Source organism: Anarhichas minor, unplaced genomic scaffold (assembly GCF_050575085.1).
Source record: "Anarhichas minor isolate MPS153535 unplaced genomic scaffold, ASM5057508v1 ptg000074l, whole genome shotgun sequence".
NCBI lineage: Eukaryota > Metazoa > Chordata > Actinopteri > Perciformes > Anarhichadidae > Anarhichas > Anarhichas minor.
Window position 1 is genome coordinate 1,796,247 of NW_027466520.1, and position 23,252 is coordinate 1,819,498.

A 23,252-nucleotide genomic window follows, 5' to 3' on the forward strand; every position below is an offset into this window, starting at 1 on the left:
AAACACAAGGGAGCAAGGAGACATGCCAGGGAGCTGGAGCTGCAGTGAATACACCGAATTTGACAAATGCAATGTGGTGATCGCAGGCTTTCATTGATACAATTACATTGCAATGTTTTTTTTAAATGTATTTTAGTCATTAATCACTTCCTTAGAAGTGTGTCTAATGACTCCTACTGCATTAGTTTTGCATATATGATTATTTTACCTTGATGGATATATGTATATGTTTTAAAATGTTGTTCATGAAGCTGTATTTTTCATTTTTTCCATTTCTGATCCAAGACGAATCCAATCACTGAATTGGGACTTTTAGCTCTCAGACACTCTCACAATGCACATTTGCTGATTGCATAATTAGCTGCTGCCACGGTGAAGCACACATAGAAAGAGACACGGCATACACACGTGTTGTGTGCAGAAGTGTTGCCCTATTGTGGTCTGCATGCTGCCTCAGTGGCTCTTCTGGTTGTAAAGGTGATACAAAAGTGCTTCTTCACTAAAGATGTTCTCTTTTCACAGGGATCTAAAGGACATCAAAGAGAGGAATACAATGTCTGTACTGTTGACACTGCCTTCCAGTGTTCATCCTATCAGAAGTTCATTGCCATAATTCAGACGTCGTCCAGGACATTTCCCAGCTTGAATGGATACCATGATAACCAATCAGGTCGTGCTCCTCCTGATGCTCTCTATCCTGTGGCCCAGCACTGCTCTGCCTTTCACGCCTGGGAATATTGGGAATCTGTTTGGGATGCCAGAGAGTGACGGGAGGATTCTTCAGCGGTCCAAACGTGGATGGATGTGGAATCAATTCTTTCTGCTGGAGGAATATGCAGGAAATGACCATCAATATGTCGGCAAGGTAACGTGGCCAAACGCATTGTGTGCAGACTAATTATAGAAGGTTTAGCTTGTTGAAGGAGTGTTTGATGTAATTGGCTGAAGATGAATGGGCTGCCAGAAAGCTGGCTGTTACCGGCAGTTAACTGGAGCTCTCAGATACACAGCGAGCAAACATGCAATTCCCTCTTTCACTCCGGTCTCCAACAGTCCTTTTGTGCACTACTTTTCTTCATCACGTTGTCTGCTCAGTGAAAAACATACTAATATATCTTAAATCAAAATGCCATTCATTTCTTGTTTTGCAGATGCCATTAATGTAAAAAGAATATCTCATTGGTAGTCTAAAACAACAAAATGTGGCGTCTTTAAGGTTACATATTAAGTTGTTTTCAGTCCGACAAGCATCATAATCACCGCTCAGATCAGTCAATAACACCAAGGGTACATGAGTCATGAGCCAATTGAGCTGAAACGTCCTGCTGGCAAGCGCTATTCAACACCCTGGATATAAAAGACGTAAACACTTTTCTTTATTTCAAAATGACGCCAGGAGGAGGTGTACGGGCATCACGGTTAAAATAAACTCAAATGGAATAAATGGCAGGGCTCAACAATAACTTTCAAAAGTGGTTGCCAGGCTGGTAATTAGGCTGAAAATATGGTTGCCATATTAGTTGCCAAAGATGCCTGTGTGCATGCAGCATTGGCTGGTTCCAGTTCTGACTAACGGCAACATTTAAATATCACTAATCCAACAAATATCAAACATTTTTGAATTTTTGGGGTGACCATTTTCTACGTTTTGCTGCCCGTATTTTTTCGTAGTTATTGTTCAAAGAGAGCCCAATAATTGGTTTGTCAATTACCTCACAATCACTGTCGAGCCGTGAGGAGAGGGAAACGCCCATTGCTCAGTTATTGAGACTAAACTCTGACACTCTACGGACCCTCAAGAGTTCAAGACTATCATCGTGTTTTACAGGCCAAACAATAAACAAAGTGAACGAATAATTAAAATAAATGCACCCAGTATAAGTTTGACAAAGACTGTAATTCTATGGTGATTTAAGAAACACCGACAAGTTAAGGTTGAAATGTGATAATCAATATCAGTTCATGGCCATACAAATCCAACTCAAAGCGTGCACAGGACTAAAGCCAGTATCCGACAACCGTAGAGTGCTTTGAGACCAAATTATAAAACTGCAGCTCTTGCAGGACATTTTTCTCCTAAAAACCCACAGAAGAAGAAGAAGAGTTCCGGGACAATGCTCCCCCTCCACACCCACCCAGATCAGAGAGCTTCTTGTCAGCTCACCCATGCTAGCGCTATAAAGACAGGTGTGATGGGGAACGCTACCGTTATAACTCCAGGGAGGGAAATGAGGTGACTGTCGACAGCCAATTTTCTCAGAGGAAGCTAGCTTTCATCACACACCTCATTCTCCGGAGTAAACAAGTGTCTTGTGCAAGGTTGAGTAGGGGGGGTATGACAACTTCTTCTGCAGAAACCATCATCCTGATGTGGTGAAGAGAAAGGAACAGCACATTTTAATGGAATATGTAGAAAAGGAGGAGGGAGAAAACATATCAATCAGCGAGGCCAATGAAATTCACCTCGTTGCGTGATGTGACGAAGCAGCAAAGCAATCGCTAACTATAAATGGGGCCATCCATTGATATGTCAGTGACTGCTGCAATGTGGCTTTCTTCTCGAGTCTTTGATGCTCTCTGGCACCAAACTTCTGTGGCATGACAGCAATCACATCCACCAGCTCCCTGCTCTTCCTGTGTCCAATATCACTCACCATTAAACTGTCAGAGGAACATGAGGCTGTAATAAATTACCCAGAGAAGAATACAGGGCAGACCCACTGCCGTTCGGCTTTACAGAAGAATCTGCGGCGATCCGTATCACTAATTCAATCAGTTTAACGTTGGAGTCCTCGATACAGAGACAGACTGCGACGGCGGCAGAGAGACGGTTACACAGAGAAAGAAAAGTTCAGGGAGAGATGGATGGATAGAGACAAAAAGTTATCTGGTGGAGAGAAAATGAGAAGAAGTGCAAAGAAAACAGTAAGATTATCTGTTCATCGTTTCATTATCATGGGCTCTGAGGAACTGCTTTTCACTATTTATTAAATTAATCAAGAAAGAAAATAATCGTTAGTTGCAGCCCTAAAAAAAACAACAAGCAAGAAGATGAATGGACGGAGAGAAAACAAGTCGATGGATAGATATTGGAGTTGGACGATTAGTCAACTCATCGATAAATCCATCCACGGAAAACTAATCTCCTATGTTGACAATTGATTAATAGTTTGGGTCATTTTTCAAGCGAAAAGGCCAAACTCCATCTTGTTCCAGCTTCAGGAATATAAAGATACGCCGCCTGCCTTCCGTTTTTATATCATTGTAAATTCAGTGCATGTGGCTTGCTGTTGGAAAAACAAAGAAAAAGTGTTATTTTTTTTATTAGCTGCAACTGTAATAGATGCAGCAATAGATACACGGAACTATGGCTGGATAATGACGACGGCAGAGAAACAAATGAGAGGTAAAGTGAGGGAGACAGAGAACAAAGACCACATGCATAAAACACGTTCACGTCCAGCACAGAGCCATCAGAGCCTCGATGGCCGTCCTGCTAAAGATGATGTAATGGCCTTTGCAGTGCACTGTGGGAGATCTTGTTTATTTCACATTCAATCAAACCTCTCCAATCAACCCCCCCCCACACACACACACAGCAACTGTCACTTGAGGTTGATTTCTCGATTACAACAATCTAGTCTGATGTAAAGACAGCGCTCTAGTATGGCTCGCTTTGTAGCCGGAAAAGGGAAGCGGTGCGCCACTGTGACGCCGGCGGATAATAAATGCAGCTCACTTTGCTTATCAAGGTGCTCAAAAAGACATGCTGCTTTGAAGCTTACATGCCGAGCGGTGCTGACGGGTACCTCACAGAATGATAAGAAGAAAAAAAAAAAGAATAACTGCATTCGTTAAAGTAAGGTTTTGAGCACTTACTCAGCTGGTATCGTCAGAGAGCGTAGCATACCTCATGACTGTAAATGTGCCGTGCAGCGGCTATGCACGGATCGAGCGCTAGGGCGTCAAATCTTCCGCGGGGGCCATTAATGAGTGCGAGCACTCACTGTGTGCAGCTGCGGTGCCCTACTTCTTAAGCAGGCCTGTGAAGTGTGAACACTTGCAATGCTGAGCAATACAACCGCAAACTTTGGGTTCTGGAGCATCTGAGTGGCGTGTTTGAAGTGAACCAAATCCTATTAAGCTCCTGCAACACTGTATTGTCTTGTGCCTTGTAAAAGAAAATATGCTGCTCCAAATTAGAATATGCAAGTTAGCTCACTTTGTTGTGTTAATATTTTGCCGAATGAGTATCCTCGAGGCCTTGTCCGACACGTTGCTGCATGAATTGTGCAGAACTTGCAATGGAAACTGCAGATCACATGAGATATACCGTGAGCTTCAACTTTAACCTGCATAACATACATTATAGTGTTTCAGTACTATGGACTTCTTGTCTATGTCTTAAGAGACCGAGGGGAAGAGGGAGGACGAGTAATTCTGTATCCATTCTGCACTCCGTTTTGCTATCTCCTCTTTGCAGCAGCGAGCAATGCTTAGCAGAGACCTGAACAGAATTGCCAATGATTTTGCCGCTTTACTGACAATTCCTCAGTGTTTGTGCAAGGCGCTTTAACTCATCAAGGCTCTCTTCTGTGCTTCTGTTGTAAGGCCTTGAAAAGGCTGGGTTTGTGCTGCGCGGCCTTGAAAGGAGAGCCACTAAATCTTTGCAAATATAGTGTGGTAGTGCGAACATTTCATTCTGTTAAGGCTGTGTGCAAAACACTTTGTGCCACACGCAGTATCAACGCCAGTTTTCTAGATGTAAGAGATTGACAACACGTTAGATCAGCATATTGAACTCGCTTCTGGTGTATGTCAATACAAATCTATTTGGCTTGGTTTTCAACATCTCAAGTAATTACACTGAATACATATATAATAGTGCTGCTTGAGTAATGCAAAAAAAACTCATAATCAGGATTATTTTGGACAAATAATGTTTGTTAACGTTTGCACGTCACTCACTGACTTCAAAAGAAATACTGCATCAATCTAGTGCACTTTGACATTTAGATAAATGAAGAACTTTCTGAGTTAGGCAAGGTCTGACTGAGGGTTGCTGTTAAGCGCCACCTTCACCCCGGTCCTTTCCCAGCCGATCTAGAGCAGGTCGCTACACCACGGAGGAGACACGCCCGCCGAGGGCCAGCCAGCGCCGGGGAAACGCTCCCACTGGGGGATCCTCGCCCCTGAGCTGCTGAGCTGCAGTAAAGGAAATTCATACCCAAGACCAAAATGCGACACAATAATCGTATATCGACTTTCTTGTATTCTCGGGGAAGCCAGAACAAAATAGAAATTGCTCATCCTATTTCTTTCATTTTTCATTTCTAAAGCACATCCCCGCAGTAATCAAATAATGAGCCTCCATGTTGCTGGCTGATTTATATGTACAGGCCCACTGTTGTGTTTAGAGGGTATACTGTCTCATATTAACTAGCGCAGTTCCACTCAGTAGGAAATCTATACGGCCACGGGAAGAAGACCCGTTTACCCATATGATTAGGGAGCTGACGTTGTGTTGACATCCATTAATTACCAAAAGTGCATGAGGTAAAGGTTTGCATCCCCCTCACGTAGACTAGGGGAGATATGTAAAATACATAGCACAAGACTGTGAAATTGCTATTATCATTATTATCATTTTGACGGCTCGGCTGCATCACGTGCAGGCTGCTTTGGTGGCTCCTGGTTTGTTGTTTTTCGCTGCTCAGGTTCCTTTTTACAGGATTAACAACCAGGACCAGATATATATGGTTATAATCAGATGAAACCTACTGAAGAATACGATCAAACCATTTGGAAAGAAAATGCAATTGTTGTTGTGGTCTGACTCGGTGTGAAATTGTCGTGGTCTAATTATTACGCTGGGAGCAGAGAGGTGTGTTTGAAAGGTATCAGTAATGATGTATGTTCAACCATTGCTTAGTGAGCATGCTCCTCTGCTTCCTACAGCGCCACTACATACACAATGCATTTCAAAGTAGAGAAAAGGTGACTAACAATATTCAAGATTTTTTTTTTGGGGGGAAATGTGCATAGCACAGATATGAAGCCAATTCCAATACAAAAAAAATCATCCTGCTCACCAAAATTAGCAGCATCATTCATAGTCAAACGCAGTAGCAGCCTTCAAATACATAACACGCGATGAATCCTTGGCTCTCCTTCGGTTCAGCTCAGGACTGGATTCATATGAATAGACCGTGCCAGAACACAAATATATGTGAAAATGAAAGCTGAGTGATATTCCTCTTTAACAGACGTTGGATAATGGAGTTCACCGGCATGAAAATATTTTCAAATACTCCGCACATTGTTAATTTGAACTTGACAGCATCTCGTTTTCATTTGCATCCCATTTCTTTATTTATTGAGGAGAGCTGGCAATACATCTCAGCTTTCCATTGAAAGTTGTACTGTTGACATCACTCTTCCAACTGCGGGAAAGAAATAATTAGTTCCCTCACAGCACGCAGACATTAATATTAATATGTTGCTGACGTACATTCTGTGTCCCTAACTACTTGTCATTTAAAATGTGAACCCATGAGATAGCACCCTGAATAGAACTGCTGACAGATCCAGCACAGTAATGAGCTTGAATCAAGTGTCTGTCACAGTGAGCTGCCATTACTCCTCCATGACGCTTGGAGACGCTTCAAGGTGATGGATGGGTCAGAGGTGACTAATTTTAGCAGTTGTTGCTGTAGGTCAGGTTTTCATCATTTTTCAAAAGGCACAATTTGGAAGAAAAATGTAAGAGTAATTTGATCTGAACTAATGGCTGTGGCTGCCAAGGCCATGTTCTGTTCTGAGACAGAGACAGATCTGACCCCCGGTGGGTTCACACCATCAGTGATCACAGGAATATCTCAAAGTCTTCATACATCTAGAAGGCCAAACAGTATCTTCAATGTATTCATTCCCAAGGAGGTCGTGTGGCTTGTACTGTTTATGTACTGCATGTTCAGTCAATTAACTTGGGGGCATCAGAATACAAACTTAGTGTAGTTTAGGTGTCGAGGTACAGCCGGAACGCTAGAAGAAGAAAATAAAAAATGTAAAAAAATAGCTAAACTGGCCAAACGAAGGCATGTGAGGAGACGAAGGAGACAAAACGTACCTGAAACTGATGCTTGCAGTAGTTTTCAATTAAAAATGAAAGAGGGGAAGGGAGCGAATTGGCAACTAGGGCATAAAGCTTAATTTGGAGATATGCAGGGAAAGCACATTTTCTCATTTTTTTTATTTTTTTTATTTGATTTAATTGAATTGTATGTATGCATGTTCACATTTTAGACCACACTGAAAAACAGCACATAGTATTGCAAATAGACTTGGTGTTTGCAACAAAGAAGGAAATGACTTGTTATTATGTGGAGAGGTGTTCAAAGGCAATGAATAGGGCTTGTAAATATGCAGCATAACTATTATGACCATTTTTCTGTAGATGTTAACTTTACACAGCAATGCAATGTTGCCATCTTGTCAGAAGAGAGTGTAATTAGAACTCCATTGAGCAAGAAAAGTTTGACTCTACAGAAATGTGTCTCTGGCGTTTTCAGCTGCACTCCAACATGGACAGAGGCGACGGCATTGTGAAGTACGTTCTGACCGGAGACGGGGCCGGCAGCCTGTTCCTGATCGATGAGAAGTCTGGGGACATCCACGCCACCAAGAGGCTGGACAGGGAGGAGAAAGCTATGTACACACTCGTTGCAAAGGTGCTGGACAGGAGAACCAATGCAGAGCTGGAGCCCGACACCGAATTCAACATCAAAATTCACGACATCAACGACAACGAGCCAAAGTTTGCGAAGGAAATCTACTTCGCCAGTGTCCCCGAAATGTCTGAAGTTGGTAAGTTGTGGTTGATATTATTTTAGAGACGTTAACTGTTGATCGGGCTGTTAGTTGGACGATATATGCAACTTGAAGAAGTCACTCTTGACTCTAGGCAAATATTGTATTGGACTTTTTCCGCTTTTTGCTATAGTTGTATTTTTGATGGTTTAAACAAGTAAGGGAGAAAATAATAATTGTATAAACCTATAAATTCAATGGTAATTGGTGTAATAATGTAAAAGCATATGGGAATATATAATTCATAGTATGCTAGAAGGCAATTAAGGAAAAGCAAAAGACTGAACAGTGTTGTTCATCCGTCAGATGGACCGGCCTATTGTGACGCTGTATTCACTCCTTCAAAGTCATTTACTCTTTTTGTGATTATTTGTTTGGCCAGGCTCATTGGCCATTCATAACAAGTAGTGCCATTTGCCATTTTTAATAGGCAGTAGAAATATTGAAAGTTTAGATTGAGGATTTGGATTTCCAATTAAGGATTTGCTTCATTGCGCTCGGCTTCATTCCATTCAAGTCATATAAATAAACCAATAGGCACGAACATAAACAAAGCTTATTAAAATAATGTGTGTGGCATGAAATCAACCGTCAATTACGCAACCAAAAATGAATACACAGGAGCAATCAATGGTATATCAAAAGCCAATTGTCTATATGAGACACAACAACAGCCTGTTTGGAATTCATAACGCAGCGCGAGTTCTCAGCTGCATGGATACGGGCAAAAGGTGGGTCAGGGTCACCACTGCTCGTCTCTGGACCTGCCTTATATGTTCAGACTGAACAAACTGGTTAATAAAGCCAGCCAGCCATGAAGAACCAGCGGCTCCCTTTCATGCTATCAGTGCTGGGACTAAGTGGGACAGATGTTCAAGTGTTCATTAGTATGCACGGAGACAGTCAGAGACCCAAACAGGACACGGCAGAGGTCTCCTGAATGCCAAGGACAGTATTTGCAGCGTGGTGTTATTGAAACGCTTGGGTGGATTATGCGGGACTTTACTGGGAAGTGACTCAATGACAGGATATCAGAGAGAAACGGAGCCCTTTCTACGACTAAAATATGTATTAATCTGATCATTTTTATTCTTTTAGCACACAGATGGCACATATCCAAGCACCTATCACTTGGTCGTGGAGGCTCGTGTGTATTGTGTGTAAGGTCCAAGTGGTTGGAGTTTTAGTGATAGTGTGAGTGGTACTAGTTTCATGTTGCCAAATAACACTTCTAACACCGGGTGCTGGGTGTAATCCCAGCAGGAAATGCGAAAGGCAGCGTCCTTGAGCACAGTAATTATATTCCAGGTCCTCAGCAGAAGCTTGTGAGTATTTATCTAATGTTGCCACACCTCTGACTCTGACAACAGAGGTCAGGGAGAAGTGCATCAGTAATACGACCTCGCTCAGCTAAAAGCAGCAATGCTTGTATGCAATATGAGCAACAACTCTTTCTTTTTGTATTTATATTTTGAACAGGATTCTGCAAAGACACACAGTACTTTCCAACTTGAGATCTACTTATAACATAGTGTTTTGTTAATTGAGTTGATGATTGGAAATATTTAGCTTAAAGCCGCCATGCAACAAATGTGTAAGGGTTTTGTTCAATGTAAAAATGTGATGGTGCAATGGATCACAAAGCTCACAGTTGGGATATGAGAAAACCTTGGCATTATTAGTTTCAATGATTTATTATAAGCTGCTCAGAGCTTGTGTTAGGAAGGTAAACAGGTCATAATTCCCTCTCTAATAGCTCATTTATATTGCTGTGAAAACACCTTCAAACAACTCGATTTATTCAATTTGCTTGTGAAAAACTACATTTTACAAGATTACATTTAAACACATGATGATAACGGGTTTTTTAAGGAAAATAATATACTGAATAGAGGTTGAACACATCATAATGGAACTCAATGGAACCTCCGTAGGTTAGCCGTTGGCTCCGGTGCTGCCACGTTGTACCTTCACTTCATGTCTCGACGATGTAACTTCCAGTCTCACTGACATTTAATAGATCCATCTACGAGGACAACGGGGTTTAATCAAACAAATCACTTCCATCCAGGTGCCAAAACAGAGCACGCATTAGCTTATCACGTTTGATTCACAGTTTCAGCAGCTGCATCATCTACCTTGTTGTTCTTCTCAAAGCAATGACCAATGTCCCTGATTGATTCCACTAAGATGTCACTGCCTTCCTGTAGCCAACTAATTACATTTAATGAACATGGAATTAAAGATTAGGCAGTTTAACTAGCTGCTTTGCTCAAAGGGTCTTTGTGGGTTAATCCTCTCCATATGAACAAACAGTAAATATAACACATGTAGAGTCAGTCACTTGATCACGTGTCACTGCTTCGGCACTAAACTTGACTTTGCATGTTCTCTTTGCAGGTACATCTGTTGCCACAGTAACCGCCAATGATGCCGACGATGAAACGTACGGGAACAGTGCCAAGCTCGTATACAGCATTCTCCAGGGACAACCGTACTTCTCTGTGGATTCTGAAAATGGTAAGACAAACCCAGCAGGATGTCCCGGATGCAGTTGCTAACGTCATGCAAGTCTGTAAACAGATGTCTGTAATACTCAATACGTGTTTCTGACACTTCAACAAGCAGCATAAGGACTTATTTGCATCCTGTTGAAGTCAAGATCTGAACACACAGAGTAAATTCCCTTTCAAATCACATTGATGAGGTTATTTATTTCAGCTGAAATGACAAATTATGTAAAAGTGTGTATTTGTAATAGTTGTAGTAAAATGTGGATATGGAAATATGGACAGAAATGCTTTTCTGAATGTGTGCATAATGTCCTTCCTCGATCCATAGATACGAGCTAGCGTCAAACTAGCGGGGTACTAAATCAAGTGGCACCAGTGCCACCTACGGCAGTGTCCAATCAGGAAGCATTTCATAACCTAAACATGAAGTCAACTGCAGTGTCAGATCCCTCATAATGTTTGGAAACATTTTTAAATGACAAGTGATTACAAGCATTAACTTGCAATTTCATCTTAAAGGCGAGTGTTGTCATGCTTTGTTTAGAAATAGGATAGATTTATGGATAGATTTATTTATTTGATGGTTACATTGTTTCATTGATTCAGATCATCCGATCTGTTGCAACCTCACCACTAAACGCCAGCAAATCCTACACGCTGGCAAAGGGAAACGGGTAGCCGATGTCAAAGGTCCACTCCAGCAACTGCAAACTGTCTTAAATACACATTGGATGTGCTCATTTAACATGACTACAACAGACAGAACAATGATGTTTAACAGGACCAAAACTGCTGGGCTCCATTTACATGCAGCTCCGCAGAAGTCCCCTTTGACCAAAATGCCTTTGTTGTTTGACATCATGAGTCCTGCGTGTGGTTAGGTTCAACATTCTGAGCCCTGCAGGCACATCGACCCAGACCACCTCCTACGACTTGGATTCTGAACATAAACCTGACAGTGGGAACGTGTTGCCAGGGAACAGAATCCAGGCAGCAATTACAGTTCCCCTTTAAAATGTAATTGGCAAACCAAATTAGAAGTATATAGATGCAATTTCCGAGGAGACATGGTTGAGCACAGGGATGAAATTGATCTTAATCTTATCTCATTTTCAGTAAGACGGAAGATACACTTTTCCAAAGTGACGTTTTCCATCAAATTGGCAAAAGTGGTGGGAATAACATTGCTTCTTTCCCCACCAGGCACCATCAAGACAGCCCTGCCCGGCATGGACAGAGAAGTCAAGGAGAACTACCAGGTTGTGATCCAGGCTAAAGACATGGCCGGACAGATGGGCGGGCTCTCCGGCACCACGACAGTCAGCATCACCCTCTCCGACGTGAACGACAGTCCGCCGCGCTTTGCTAACCGTAAGAGTCCAATTTAGACCCAAAATAATGACAAAAGATATCTTAATATGGGTATGCAATTTTCGAACAAATGTCAAAAATAGGCTTAGGGCCCAACAGGTTAAACCTCAAAACAATATGTTAAGAGTTTGGTCGTTTTCTTGTTCTTCTGGTCCAGTTTTTTGTACAAACCAGTCGCCAGAAAAAAAAAAAAATTTGGTAAACCAAAGGATGCCTTTAATGTCGATATTTCCAAACCGAAGAAAAATGTCATACTTTCACATCAGTATCGCATCACGCCTGTAAAAAGGCACATTGTTGTTAACGTTATGAACGATTGCTTAGGTTTACGCAAAAAAACACTTGGTTAAGGTTAGAAAAAAGCTCATGGTGTGTGTTCAAATTATAACGTAACTACCGTAACAATGTAACTATATAAATATAAACATTACTTAACAGGGAATTCAATATTTCATTTTTTGGTTCCATGTGGGACAGGACTGAGGTCTCCTTGGTGAAGGTCATGTGTTTGTTTGACCCAGCCACCACCCCTCCTTTGGACTTTCTTGGTCGTTAAACTAATTTTTGTTCCACATAACCTTCAATAATGGTCGCACAAGATACATCGCGACTTACTCTGCACGCGCATCACATTTCTTTGTGAGATTCAAAGTATTATTTTGTCCTGCTGACTGGACTGGGTGTACAAGCTTGATTTTACGCCTACCAGCTGAACTGGCATTTGACACATTCTGGCAAATTAAAAAGTTGCCAAGCATCGTGCGCCAATGGCGTCACAGAGCTAAATCCAACTTGCATCGCATCATGGCAATGCGTTTAACGAAATTTTATGTTGCAATTTTTATGTGCAAACACTGCAGGGAAAATACAAATCATGGCGTAGTCATTGTGTTCCACTCGGGAGCCGCTGATGAGTCAAGGGGGACACCTAGTGGTAAAGTCCAGTATACTGGTCCGGTGTTCAGCTTAATATCAAACTGGTTTTGAAAATATCTAAGCCAGCCCAACCCGACGTAGCCTACTCATGAGACGAGCGTGCACAAACGAGTCTCCAATGACTTTGTTTCACCAACTGTCACATAGATTCATTCCGTGTAACCGCCGTGGAGTCTACAGAGATCGGAGGTGCCATTGGACGCATTAAGGCCGATGATCCAGATGTTGGGCGTAATGCTGAGATGGAGTACAGTGTCGTCGGGGGTCATGACACATTCAACATTATCACTGACCAGACCACGCAGGAGGGAGTCATCATAATCAAAAAGGTAATCTATTGCTGGTGCTTGGGAGTCTTCCATTATGAGCTTTACTGCGTCATGCTTTGTAGTCTGCATCCAGCATCAAACGCAGCTGTCATGTGACCAAGACTTGATTGACAACGGCTGTGCAATCAGACAAAAACACTTCTGACAAGTGACATGTTTTCATACAGCTGCAATGAATGGCCTTCAATAAATGTTGAAGTGTTCCACAGAAAGCCTTGAAATGAAATACATTTTAACAAATGCATCAAGTAACACCACCTGTGTGAAGAAAATATGCCTTTAAAATCATCATTTCTTTAGTAGTTTAAATACTTCACCTTCAGGGGTTTCTCTTCATGCTTTAGTATATGTTTGAATTTGATCTGTCCTTTTATATTGACTCAATATGGAAGTTTAACTTCAATGGAAAGACAGAATAGTACAGTTTCAGATGACAAAAAGCCCTGTGATAACGTTTATTCGTGTGAGAAAGACAGAATTTATTTTTGAACTGCAGTGTAAAATCAGATACGCTAAGCCTGTGAAATGAATAATATAAAGCAGTCTTTTGCTAGGAACTCTTTTTAGATTCCTCCTGAGATCTCCGAGATATTCTTCACATGGATTTGTAACTTAGAATTGAAAGGATGAATACGATAAAGGCGGACAAATGGAATGTAATGAATTGCCTATCAAAAATCCTGGAGGCGGACGGAATTTCATGGAAAAGTCTACAGCTTGACTTCTGATGCTCTTTCATCTCCAGGCACTGGATTACGAAAGCAAGAGGGACTACGAGTTCAGAGTGGAGGTGAAAAACACCTACTTAGACGCCAGGTTCGTCCACGGTTTGCAATTCAAAGACTACGCCACGGTCAAGGTGACCGTGGAGGATGTGGACGAGCCCCCCGTCTTCACCAGGAACCCTTACATCATCGAGGTGCACGAGGACACGGCTGCTGGCAGCTTCGTCGGCGTGGTGTCGGCCAGGGACCCCGACGCTGACAACAAGCCAGTCAAGTATGCACCACGACACAGCGGGACCAGGCTGCCAAATCTGCTCCCCTACAAATTAATTCTCCTCGGGAATTTAGTTCTCGCTATTTAGTAAACTTGGGAATGAATCAATGACCTGTTAAGCAAAGATTTCCTCAGCAACCAAAGTGGAGCAATGCTGTATTGCAGTAATGTGATTGTTTTAAACTCATTGTCCCAGCTTTAATTATTCTAGTATAAAATCAATAAGTGAACAAGCAAACCCATGGTAGGAATACAACGCCTCCTCTTATCAGTGTTTTTAGCAGGGAAATGAAAATATGCCCACTAGGCTATATCTAATCCATCAGCCTAGCCATTTGTCAGTGTGGAAGGGGGGGGGCATATTATTCATGGGTCCCTCCTGGTTATTTCCCTGTGGAAGATGGCGGTGGCCCTGTGAAGTGAATACAGACACTGTTTATTTCCCACAATTATGTAAGCCCTCCGTGGCACAAAGTCAAAGTGAAGGAGCCTAATTTGCTGTATCGATTCACACAGCTCCACCCATTTGGCGCCTGCCCGTCTCCGACAAAGGGATGTGCCATTCTCGGCCCATGCCACATGGCGTATTGTGTTGCAAATTCAAATTTCAGCAGAATATGAAAGTTGACTGTGACAAATGAGCAGGCACGGGGAAAGATGTATCATCTCTTGACAATGGGGAGCGTGGAATATATTGTCTTTTGGGCGACAAGTGATGTACTGAGCAGAACACATTTTTATGAAGTAAAGAGCTACTTTCGTGCGTTTGCCTTGTGAGGACAGATCCGTGCAAGCAGAACAGATCTTACATTTTAAGAGCAATATTACAGGTATGCAAATATCACAGAGACGCGTTCCCTCGGCATGGGGTTTCATTATGTATTGGTATTAACGACAGCACGCCTGTGTGTTTATTCTTTCAGATACTCCATTGATCGGCATACAGATCTAGAGAGGCTGTTCAACATCGATTCTGTAAATGGCACCATCACAACACTGAAAGCGCTGGACAGAGAAATGTCCAAATGGCACAACATCTCTGTGGTGGCCACTGAAATAAGTAATTTAAACTTCTAAAACTAGTTTTGTATTTTATGTTCCTCATATATGACCTTTACTGACTTGGTGACATTGGTGCTTTTATATTTTGATTCTTCAAAAACACGCCGATGTCATTGTTTTCTTTCTTTGTTATTTCAGATAACCCACGGCAGACAACTCGAGTGCCTGTGTTCATCAAGGTGCTGGATGTCAATGACAACGCCCCTGAGTTTGCAATGTCTTATGACACATTCGTCTGCGAGAATGTCAAAGCAGGACAGGTGATTCAAACTCATGATCGTGTATATGAATTGGGGTGCAACGGTACATATAATTCATGGTGTGGTTCCTTCTCTGCTTTAGGGGCTTTTTGAGAGTTTGTTACAACAGGAAAAAAACTAATTCATAAGATGAATATTGAAAGCAGGAAGTGTTCGGCTCAATCCTTGCAGTGTGCACTGTGAGGTTGAGGTCTTAGGAGAACCATTGCTGACATTGCAGCTCTCGGTGTTATTGGGCAAAGAGCCAACCAGAAGTTGGCAGTGATCATCTATCAGTCACTTCTTAACATTTGCAGAGGAAATGTCTGCATCCACTGTGCTGCCTCCATGTGCACGCTGCATACTGACGGATCTGTGTCGGGGCTCAGCCATTCACACAACGCAACACGAGTGTTTACAGCTCTGGTGCTTCGAGAGACAGCAAATCCTTTAATTATCCAAACACTCCTCGCTAATTGCAGATTTGTCTACAATGTATCTGATTGGCCCCACTTACTCTTTTTTTTCACAATAGTGAGCATGCAAACAAAAATAGAAAAAATAAGACACGCTTTGCTCTGCATCACGTGTTTTAGATTAGTGTTTGGATAGGATTCCTCCTTATGATACACATTACAAGCGTCCATGTGTTTCCTCATACTTCGCTCTGTTCTTCGCAGCTGATTCAGACAATAAGTGCCGTTGACACGGACGAACCCCTCGTTGGACACAAGTTTGTCTTCAGCATAAGTGCCACCAATCCAAACTTCACTATTGTTGACAGGGAAGGTAAGATACACATTCTTTGGCATTTTTACTGAATGTACTGATGTATGTTAAAATAAGTCTAAAGATGTTGATATGATGAAAATCGCGAGGACTGTAACTTTAAAGGTGCTAGAGTGGAATATCTATTGCCTCCACACGGCTCACGACACGGCGACGGCAGAGCCGGCGGCTAGCAGCTAACGGTGCTAACAGCGCAAGCAGTTCAAACAACGGCAGCAGTGGTGACACAGCCAAAGGTGTTTGAACTGGAGGGTGGCAGCTACGATGCAGAAGAGAGCGGCAGCTGGGAGCTAGCCCGTGGGGCACGCTCACGTGCACTAACGTGCACTAAGAGGAACAGGCGGCCGGCCCGGCTATGTGTACAAAGAACGTGTTATGTTACAACACACAGAGCGATATAGGGTGCAGAAAATCATAAATTAGAACAGAATACAAAAAACATAAATACATTTTATATATGTAAATAAAGATTGATTTTAGCATTTTTCTATGCTGCATTTTGTTAAGGACAAATGCTAGTTTCTTAGTCTACAAAAAAGAAATATGTTCATGAAAAAAGTGGTATAGGCTAATGGTCCCAGCCCGTCTAAGAGAGAGAGACATACAGAGCTTGTTCAGCAAGCTTGCAGGAACTGATTGGAAAAAAACGTCAAATGCTGAATCTGTATATTGGCTCTCTATTTAGCATAACTGCTTCAGTATGCCAAGTCATAGTTTTAGGATTGAATGACAGTAAATATTAACGAAAGCTCCTCAACTACTGGAATGTATTTCACAAGACGAAATGAAAAGACTGTAGCGGAGCTAAACTGGAGACTAGAAATTACACTCTGGAATTTTACAAACAAACCTGCGTCTGCTTAGCTGAGTGAGGCATCTCATCACTGACGAGCTTCACCCACAGATAACACGGCCAACATCCAGACGCGGAGGGGAGGCTTCAGCCGGCGTGAGATGAGCATGTACCTCCTGCCCGTAGTGATCTCAGACAACGACTACCCCATTCAGAGCAGCACCAGCACGCTGATCGTGCGCGTGTGTGCCTGTGACAGCCGCGGGAACATGCAGACCTGCAACCCGGAGGTCCTGCCCTTCTCTGACGGTCTCACAACCGGAGCTCTGGTGGCCATACTGCTCTGTGTCGTCATCCTCCTCAGTAAGTCCCCCCCCATGTAGATATCAACCCTCTCGTCTGTCTTGCAATGTTGTTTCTTTCTTTTTTTAGTTAGGATTGCAAATTGCTGCTTTTGGTAACAAACTCAATTTAATTTATATCGCAGAGAACCAAAAAATTCCAGATTGTCCTCACAACGCTTTGCTGTATACTAAATAACTTCATACTTAGACTCTCCAACGTTACTAAATCCTGCCCCCTTAGTTACTGTTGCCATGCATTTTGGGATTGCACAGATGCAATTTACAGCGCAGATTTTGAAGTGTGTAGTTGTAGTAGTATGTGCATTCACACGGAAGTTAACAAAAGCAGACGTGTCATTTTCTTGCCAGCAACCGTCCATTTTGCTATTCAAAATGACAACTTCCACTGATTAACTTTGTCTCCGTGAGTTAGTTGGAAACGCCATCTCCAATTATTATGTATTTGCTTTGAGCTTCTTAAATCGAGACCCTGTTAAAGGGTCACTTGACTCATGAAGACTGAGGCTAAAGCCACATGGTCCCAGGCCAAAGAGTCGGCATCGTCACCAGTCGATGAGGAAGACGCGTAAATACAGAGCAGCCTTGTTCTTGTACGGTAGCTAGTCAGCCCTTCTATGATACTGTGTAACACTATTACGCATTCAAATGCAGTCAACATAACACTGTTTGGATGATAACAGTTTGCAATACAGAGGTTAGATTTAAGATTTATTGTGTCAAAGGGTTGTATTCACAAGAAAACAGTGTCTCTGTGCTCCTCTGCATGTATTTCATTTAGCTAATATGCAGACATTTGTTGCAAAAACTGTCCCCTATCATGCAAATGAGCCTAATTGTAAAAACAGTCCGAATCACAAAGATCAGCGCTGATAGCCACACGCAGCTCCAGTCAAGTTATTAGCGTCCTCAGAGTCGGTGGCAATTGAAACACATTTCTAAGTGATCAGTGATCCACTGATCACTGCGTACTGAATCCCAAACACTGTTTCTCTCGGTCACATTTAAACATACTTTATCTATCTGTCTTGGCGCAAAGACAACATTTGTTCTTTACAACATGGATTAAAAACAGGGCGTATTGCATTCAGCCACTAAGATGTCACGTCTGTGTTTGCGCTGTATTACCACTAACGTCTCTTGTACAATTGGCCTTGAAATGGGGAAGATAGCGATTGCAAGTCATTCACAATTCAAGGTGCTATCAGTGGCCGCGATCCATACTTTGTGAATTGCACTGAGACATGAAAAGGAAGGATGATTGGAGCATCACTGTTCAGGGGGTGGGGTTTAGAAAACAGTCAATTCTGTCAACTCCAAAGATGTTGTCACTTGTCAAACATGTCACTTTCATCTACAAGCAGACAGCTACCTGCCATATTAGCTCACATTAAAGCCAGTAGCGTGTAATAACTACAGAAGCATATATCCGTCAATGTCCACATGGACCTCCTTTGCCACCATGACTGTCCTCAGAACCAGCTGTCCTTTCAGTATGAGCTATTGGTAGGACAAGAGCCAGAGAAATGATCTCAATGACCTTACCGCAGCGCACATTCAGCTTGATCTTTTTTAATGTTGGTGATTTTTGGTGATGGCCTCGACACACAGGACATCAGCACTCCAGGCAGGACTTTCATATGATCCATGCTGCAGCCAATCCAAGGGGCTAAAGTCGATAGCATGGCGCAGAGTGAGTTGCTTTGCTCAAGTGCATGCTGCTGAGTGCCCACACGGAGAGGAACAAATGTGAATACGTCTGCTCCAACAGCTTCTATCATTACAAACAGGACATCGATTGAAAGCTTTCCCAACTCACTGTGATCAATACAATGTTACTGAAAATATGCATTTCTGCCAGCAGTCCCCACTCTGGCTGGCACCAGCTCTGAATCTTAATGTATTAAAACCCTTATTGTGACATTTAATACTTGTTGCCCTTAAACAGGGCTATGGTATAGTATTCCAAATAATGAACTGGAATTAGTCAGTCTACTTTATAGTAAATCACATAATATGTGAATAGTAAAGAAAGAAAGTCAGTGCCTTCCAACACAACCTATGTGGCCAAAAGAATAATGACTCATCGAGACACTCAAACTAATTGGATACTCAGTGAGAGGTCTTAGTCATACCTACAATAAAACTGGGTCCACTGTATTTAAAGCTGGGGCTGCCCCCTGAAAGTCGAACAAATGTGTGCTCTATTTACAATTTAATCCTGAACAGATTGGTTGTGTGAATTTTGATGACAACGCAAATAAAAAACCATATTGAAAGTAGGGTTTGATCGGTGAGTGAACGACATCTCTACCTCCTGAGCCGCGGCCACATATGCACGGCAGTTCTCCATCAGCAAAGAGCGCTGTGGTTCTACGCTCCATTCGTTAGCAAATAAATCCACTTTGTGGAATGTTCGGTGCATTTTCCCCGGTAGGTTGCGTGTTAATTCCTGACATGCAAAAAAAGCACCACTCCAGCCCTCCTCGTGATCTAATGCGGTGTGTAACAGCACACGGGCCACAGCAGCTGAAGTGCCTATCATTTTACCCAGCAAAAAGCAGAAATGCGTAGGGCTCATGGTCAAGGGCGTATCAATAAGTAATGGGTTTCAACTGTCATTGAGCTTTACCTCGCTTGGCCGAGCATAGTGCTCGATAGGAGCATTTATGACTTGACATTGTGACTGTAGAAGTCCTTACATACTCTTGTTCAATGAAACTGTCCTTGTGGATGTTTACTGTGCTGCATATGAGCCTCTAACCATGTCCGTGAGTTCATTTAGAATCCACCTTCCTTCTGTCAAAATCTGTTTTTTTATTTGCCATTTGATCTGCACCCTGACCAAACAAGTGGTACAAACATATTTGACCAGCTTTTCTTCCATCTGCCTGTTTTTACCTCCGAATATGAAATTCCCTGTCTGGCGTCGGGCAGATCGTCCCTCACATATCGAGTGCGCCGAAGGTTAAACTCTGCGCTCTCTCCTCTTGAGCAAAATATCATGACATCTGCTCATTATCTGATGCTTTTTCGAGCAAGAACCCCCCCGACAGACCGCCGCATTCACCTCCGCTTGACTCCGACGGCCAGGCGCTGAGTTGGAACGGCTCTTCCGAGCTGGTCCACCTCATTGCAGGCCTCTGCGCTGTCTAAAATGGTGGCACTGGTCAGTCACAAATGTCCGTAAAGAACCTTATAAACAGACACCTCCACCCCCCGTACAACCCACATTGAAGGTGTTGTAATTAACACCCAGGTGGGAGGCAAGTAGACAACTTCAGTACCCACAGTACCTGCTGGACCAAATAAAAGGTAAAAGGAAGGAGTAGAGGTGAAGCAGGATTTGTGCTTGTCCTCAATGAGAGATTGCTTCCTATGTGTTTATTTTAAATGTGCTCCCACACAGTGCCACTCTCTGGAAACATGCTCACTCTGCAATCTCCGATTGTCTTTTACTGCTGAAAGAGAATGAATGAGATGAGATACGAGGCTGCGTGCTGGAGAGAGAGTAATAACAAAGAAGGATCATCTAACCGCCGTGCATTTTATACAGTGAATGTGCCGTTCAAGGGGGAAAGGAAAGAAAAAGCTTTTTCACTGAATCTTTAATAATAGGAGGTGAATGCCTGAGGCAGTGTTGGGGATTCATCACTGGTAGCAAATGTGTCTCCCCTCTGCGCTCCCGCTCCCCTGTGCTCTTTAATGCATGACACATGTTAGGAGGCACACATCTTATGCTGAGCTTTCTCTCTCCGTCTTTCCCACTATTTTTGTGTAGTGATCGTGGTGCTGTTTGCTGCCCTGCGGAGACAGAGGAAGAAGGAGCCTCTGATCATCTCCAAAGAGGATGTCAGAGACAACGTTGTCAGCTACAACGATGAAGGGGGTGGAGAGGAGGACACTCAGGCCTTTGATATCGGCACGCTGCGCAACCCAGAGGTGATGGATGCTAACAAGCTGCGTCGGGACATCATTCCCGAAATGCTGTTTCCCTTTCGGAGGACATCACCTATAAAGGATAACGCCGACGTCAGAGACTTCATTCACGGGCGGCTGCAGGAGAACGATACGGATCCGACGGCGCCCCCCTACGACTCTCTGGCCACGTACGCTTACGAGGGCAGCGGGTCACTGGCGGAGTCCCTCAGTTCGCTGGAGTCTGCCACCACCGAGGGGGACCATGACTACGACTACCTCAGCAACTGGGGACCGCAGTTCAAAAAGCTGGCCGAGATGTACATCGGGAAGAGCCCCGACAGAGAGACCTAGGCGGAGCTATGACACACTCTCATGTGTTCAAGTCCATATTTTATGTCTGTTTATCTAGCTAGCTAGCCAGACAGCCATTTGTCTAGTTCATTAGCTAGCCAGCTAGTTGACCGTCTGTCCACCTATCTATCCAGCTATCTATCTGTTTATCTGTCTAGTTTGCTAGCTAGCTCGCTAGTTAACTAGTAGTCTACTCAATTCACTCAAGGTTCCCTGCAATCCACTCGTGGATGCTGAGATGGAAATCAAGACTTGAACTGAGTTGAATTTTTTCTCATTAATGGGGATACAGTATAATTCTCAAAGTTTTACTGTTTTTGATCATAATCAGTAAAGATGCCTTTGAATTTTAGGATTCTTTGTGAACAATGGTGTGGACAATGTGTTTTGTAATTGACCTGAGGGATAGTAGTCTTGTATACTATCAATGTTTAATGGCACTGGACTGGTTTAGGGGGGGGGGGGTAGAGAAGGAGTCAAGTGGTTTTTCCAGCCACCTCCATTAAATACTGTAAATGTACAAAGTGTTTTTAATGATGGACATCCTATATACTATTTGCTATCTTTGTTTGACAAGCAATGTTCATGTGAGTGGTTGGTGCAGTTTATTTGTCAAACTGTGAATTCATTTCATCATTTAGGTGTAATGTGTAATGAAAAGTGTATGTTGTAGGAAAGCTGTCATACACTGGCAATTCATGCTGTTTGAATGCTGAGTCATACTGTTTTATATTTATATTTTTATACTTATTTTATTAATAAAATGATGTAAAAAAGAAGCATAGCTTGAATCCATTGCCTGATTTTGGTTACTGAAAGCGTGTTGCTCTTGGTCCGTACAGATCTTTTACAGGGAAACGCCGGTGAATTTTACATTTCCGATGTTTTTGCAAAGGTCCAGGAGAGTTCTATCAGTATTTGTTTGCGGTGCAACGGATCATAAAGCTCACGGTTAGGATCATATCACGGATCAGAGATCGGATCAGCACAAAAGAAAACCTGAGTTACTTGAAGAGCACTCATTTTTTGGGGGCTTAAATTTGTCCCGGCAAACGCAATATTCACAAAATTCTGCATAGTAAAAAAACCAAAGCTGACCAGAAGAAAATGACATTTACCCAACTTACAGTATCGTGAACTCCATGTGGGTGATTACTCACTCATCTGCAAGTGTTCGGTTTTTCCACAGAACACTTGCTGATTAGTGGGCAGCTGTGGAGATGGCAATACCTCCAATCACATCACATTCTCACGTCGTTTCACTTGATTTCGAATCTGAACAGCTGCCAGCTCACCGTTGCAGCGCTACACATGCAGCGGCTGTCCTGTTTTGTGATGTATGATTCTTGAAGTACTTCCAACATGTGCACCATACCCAGAGGAATTCGTTGCAAAGTTAAATTATTGTTCTGTTAAATGTCTGAGGAGACATAATGATTCTATTTACTGACTGCATGGAAGCTTCTAGTTAAGCCGTTTGGATCGTTTTTATCGTATCATTAATTGCTCCGATAGTTGTCACATAAAATAGAATTGAGTATCTCAGAGTTTGCTAACAGCAAGTTATATTGATGCATAAAGAGCTGCGACAGTGTTTTTATTGTGTTAAAAACTTTCAAAGTGAAATATTTGTTTTGAGTTTGGCAAAACCTCATGACTATTCATGTAGTTTGTCTTACTCCTTCATTCACTCGTCATGCATCACTGTTAAAAAGAAA

The 23,252-nt window shown here is 42.6% G+C and overlaps 1 protein-coding gene across 1 annotated transcript; it reads left to right on the forward strand.

Annotated features, from left to right (window-relative positions):
• Positions 1-655: 655 nt before the first annotated feature.
• LOC142937405 (cadherin-10-like) lies at positions 656-21,534 on the forward strand. Its single transcript, XM_076080307.1, has 11 exons — positions 656-865; positions 7,572-7,866; positions 10,270-10,389; positions 11,586-11,753; positions 12,837-13,018; positions 13,764-14,017; positions 14,941-15,077; positions 15,218-15,339; positions 15,999-16,107; positions 17,012-17,263; positions 21,044-21,534. Exons 1-11 carry the CDS (start codon positions 656-658, stop codon positions 21,532-21,534), a joined length of 2,340 nt encoding a protein of 779 aa, XP_075936422.1.
• The last annotated feature ends 1,718 nt before the right edge of the window (positions 21,535-23,252 follow it).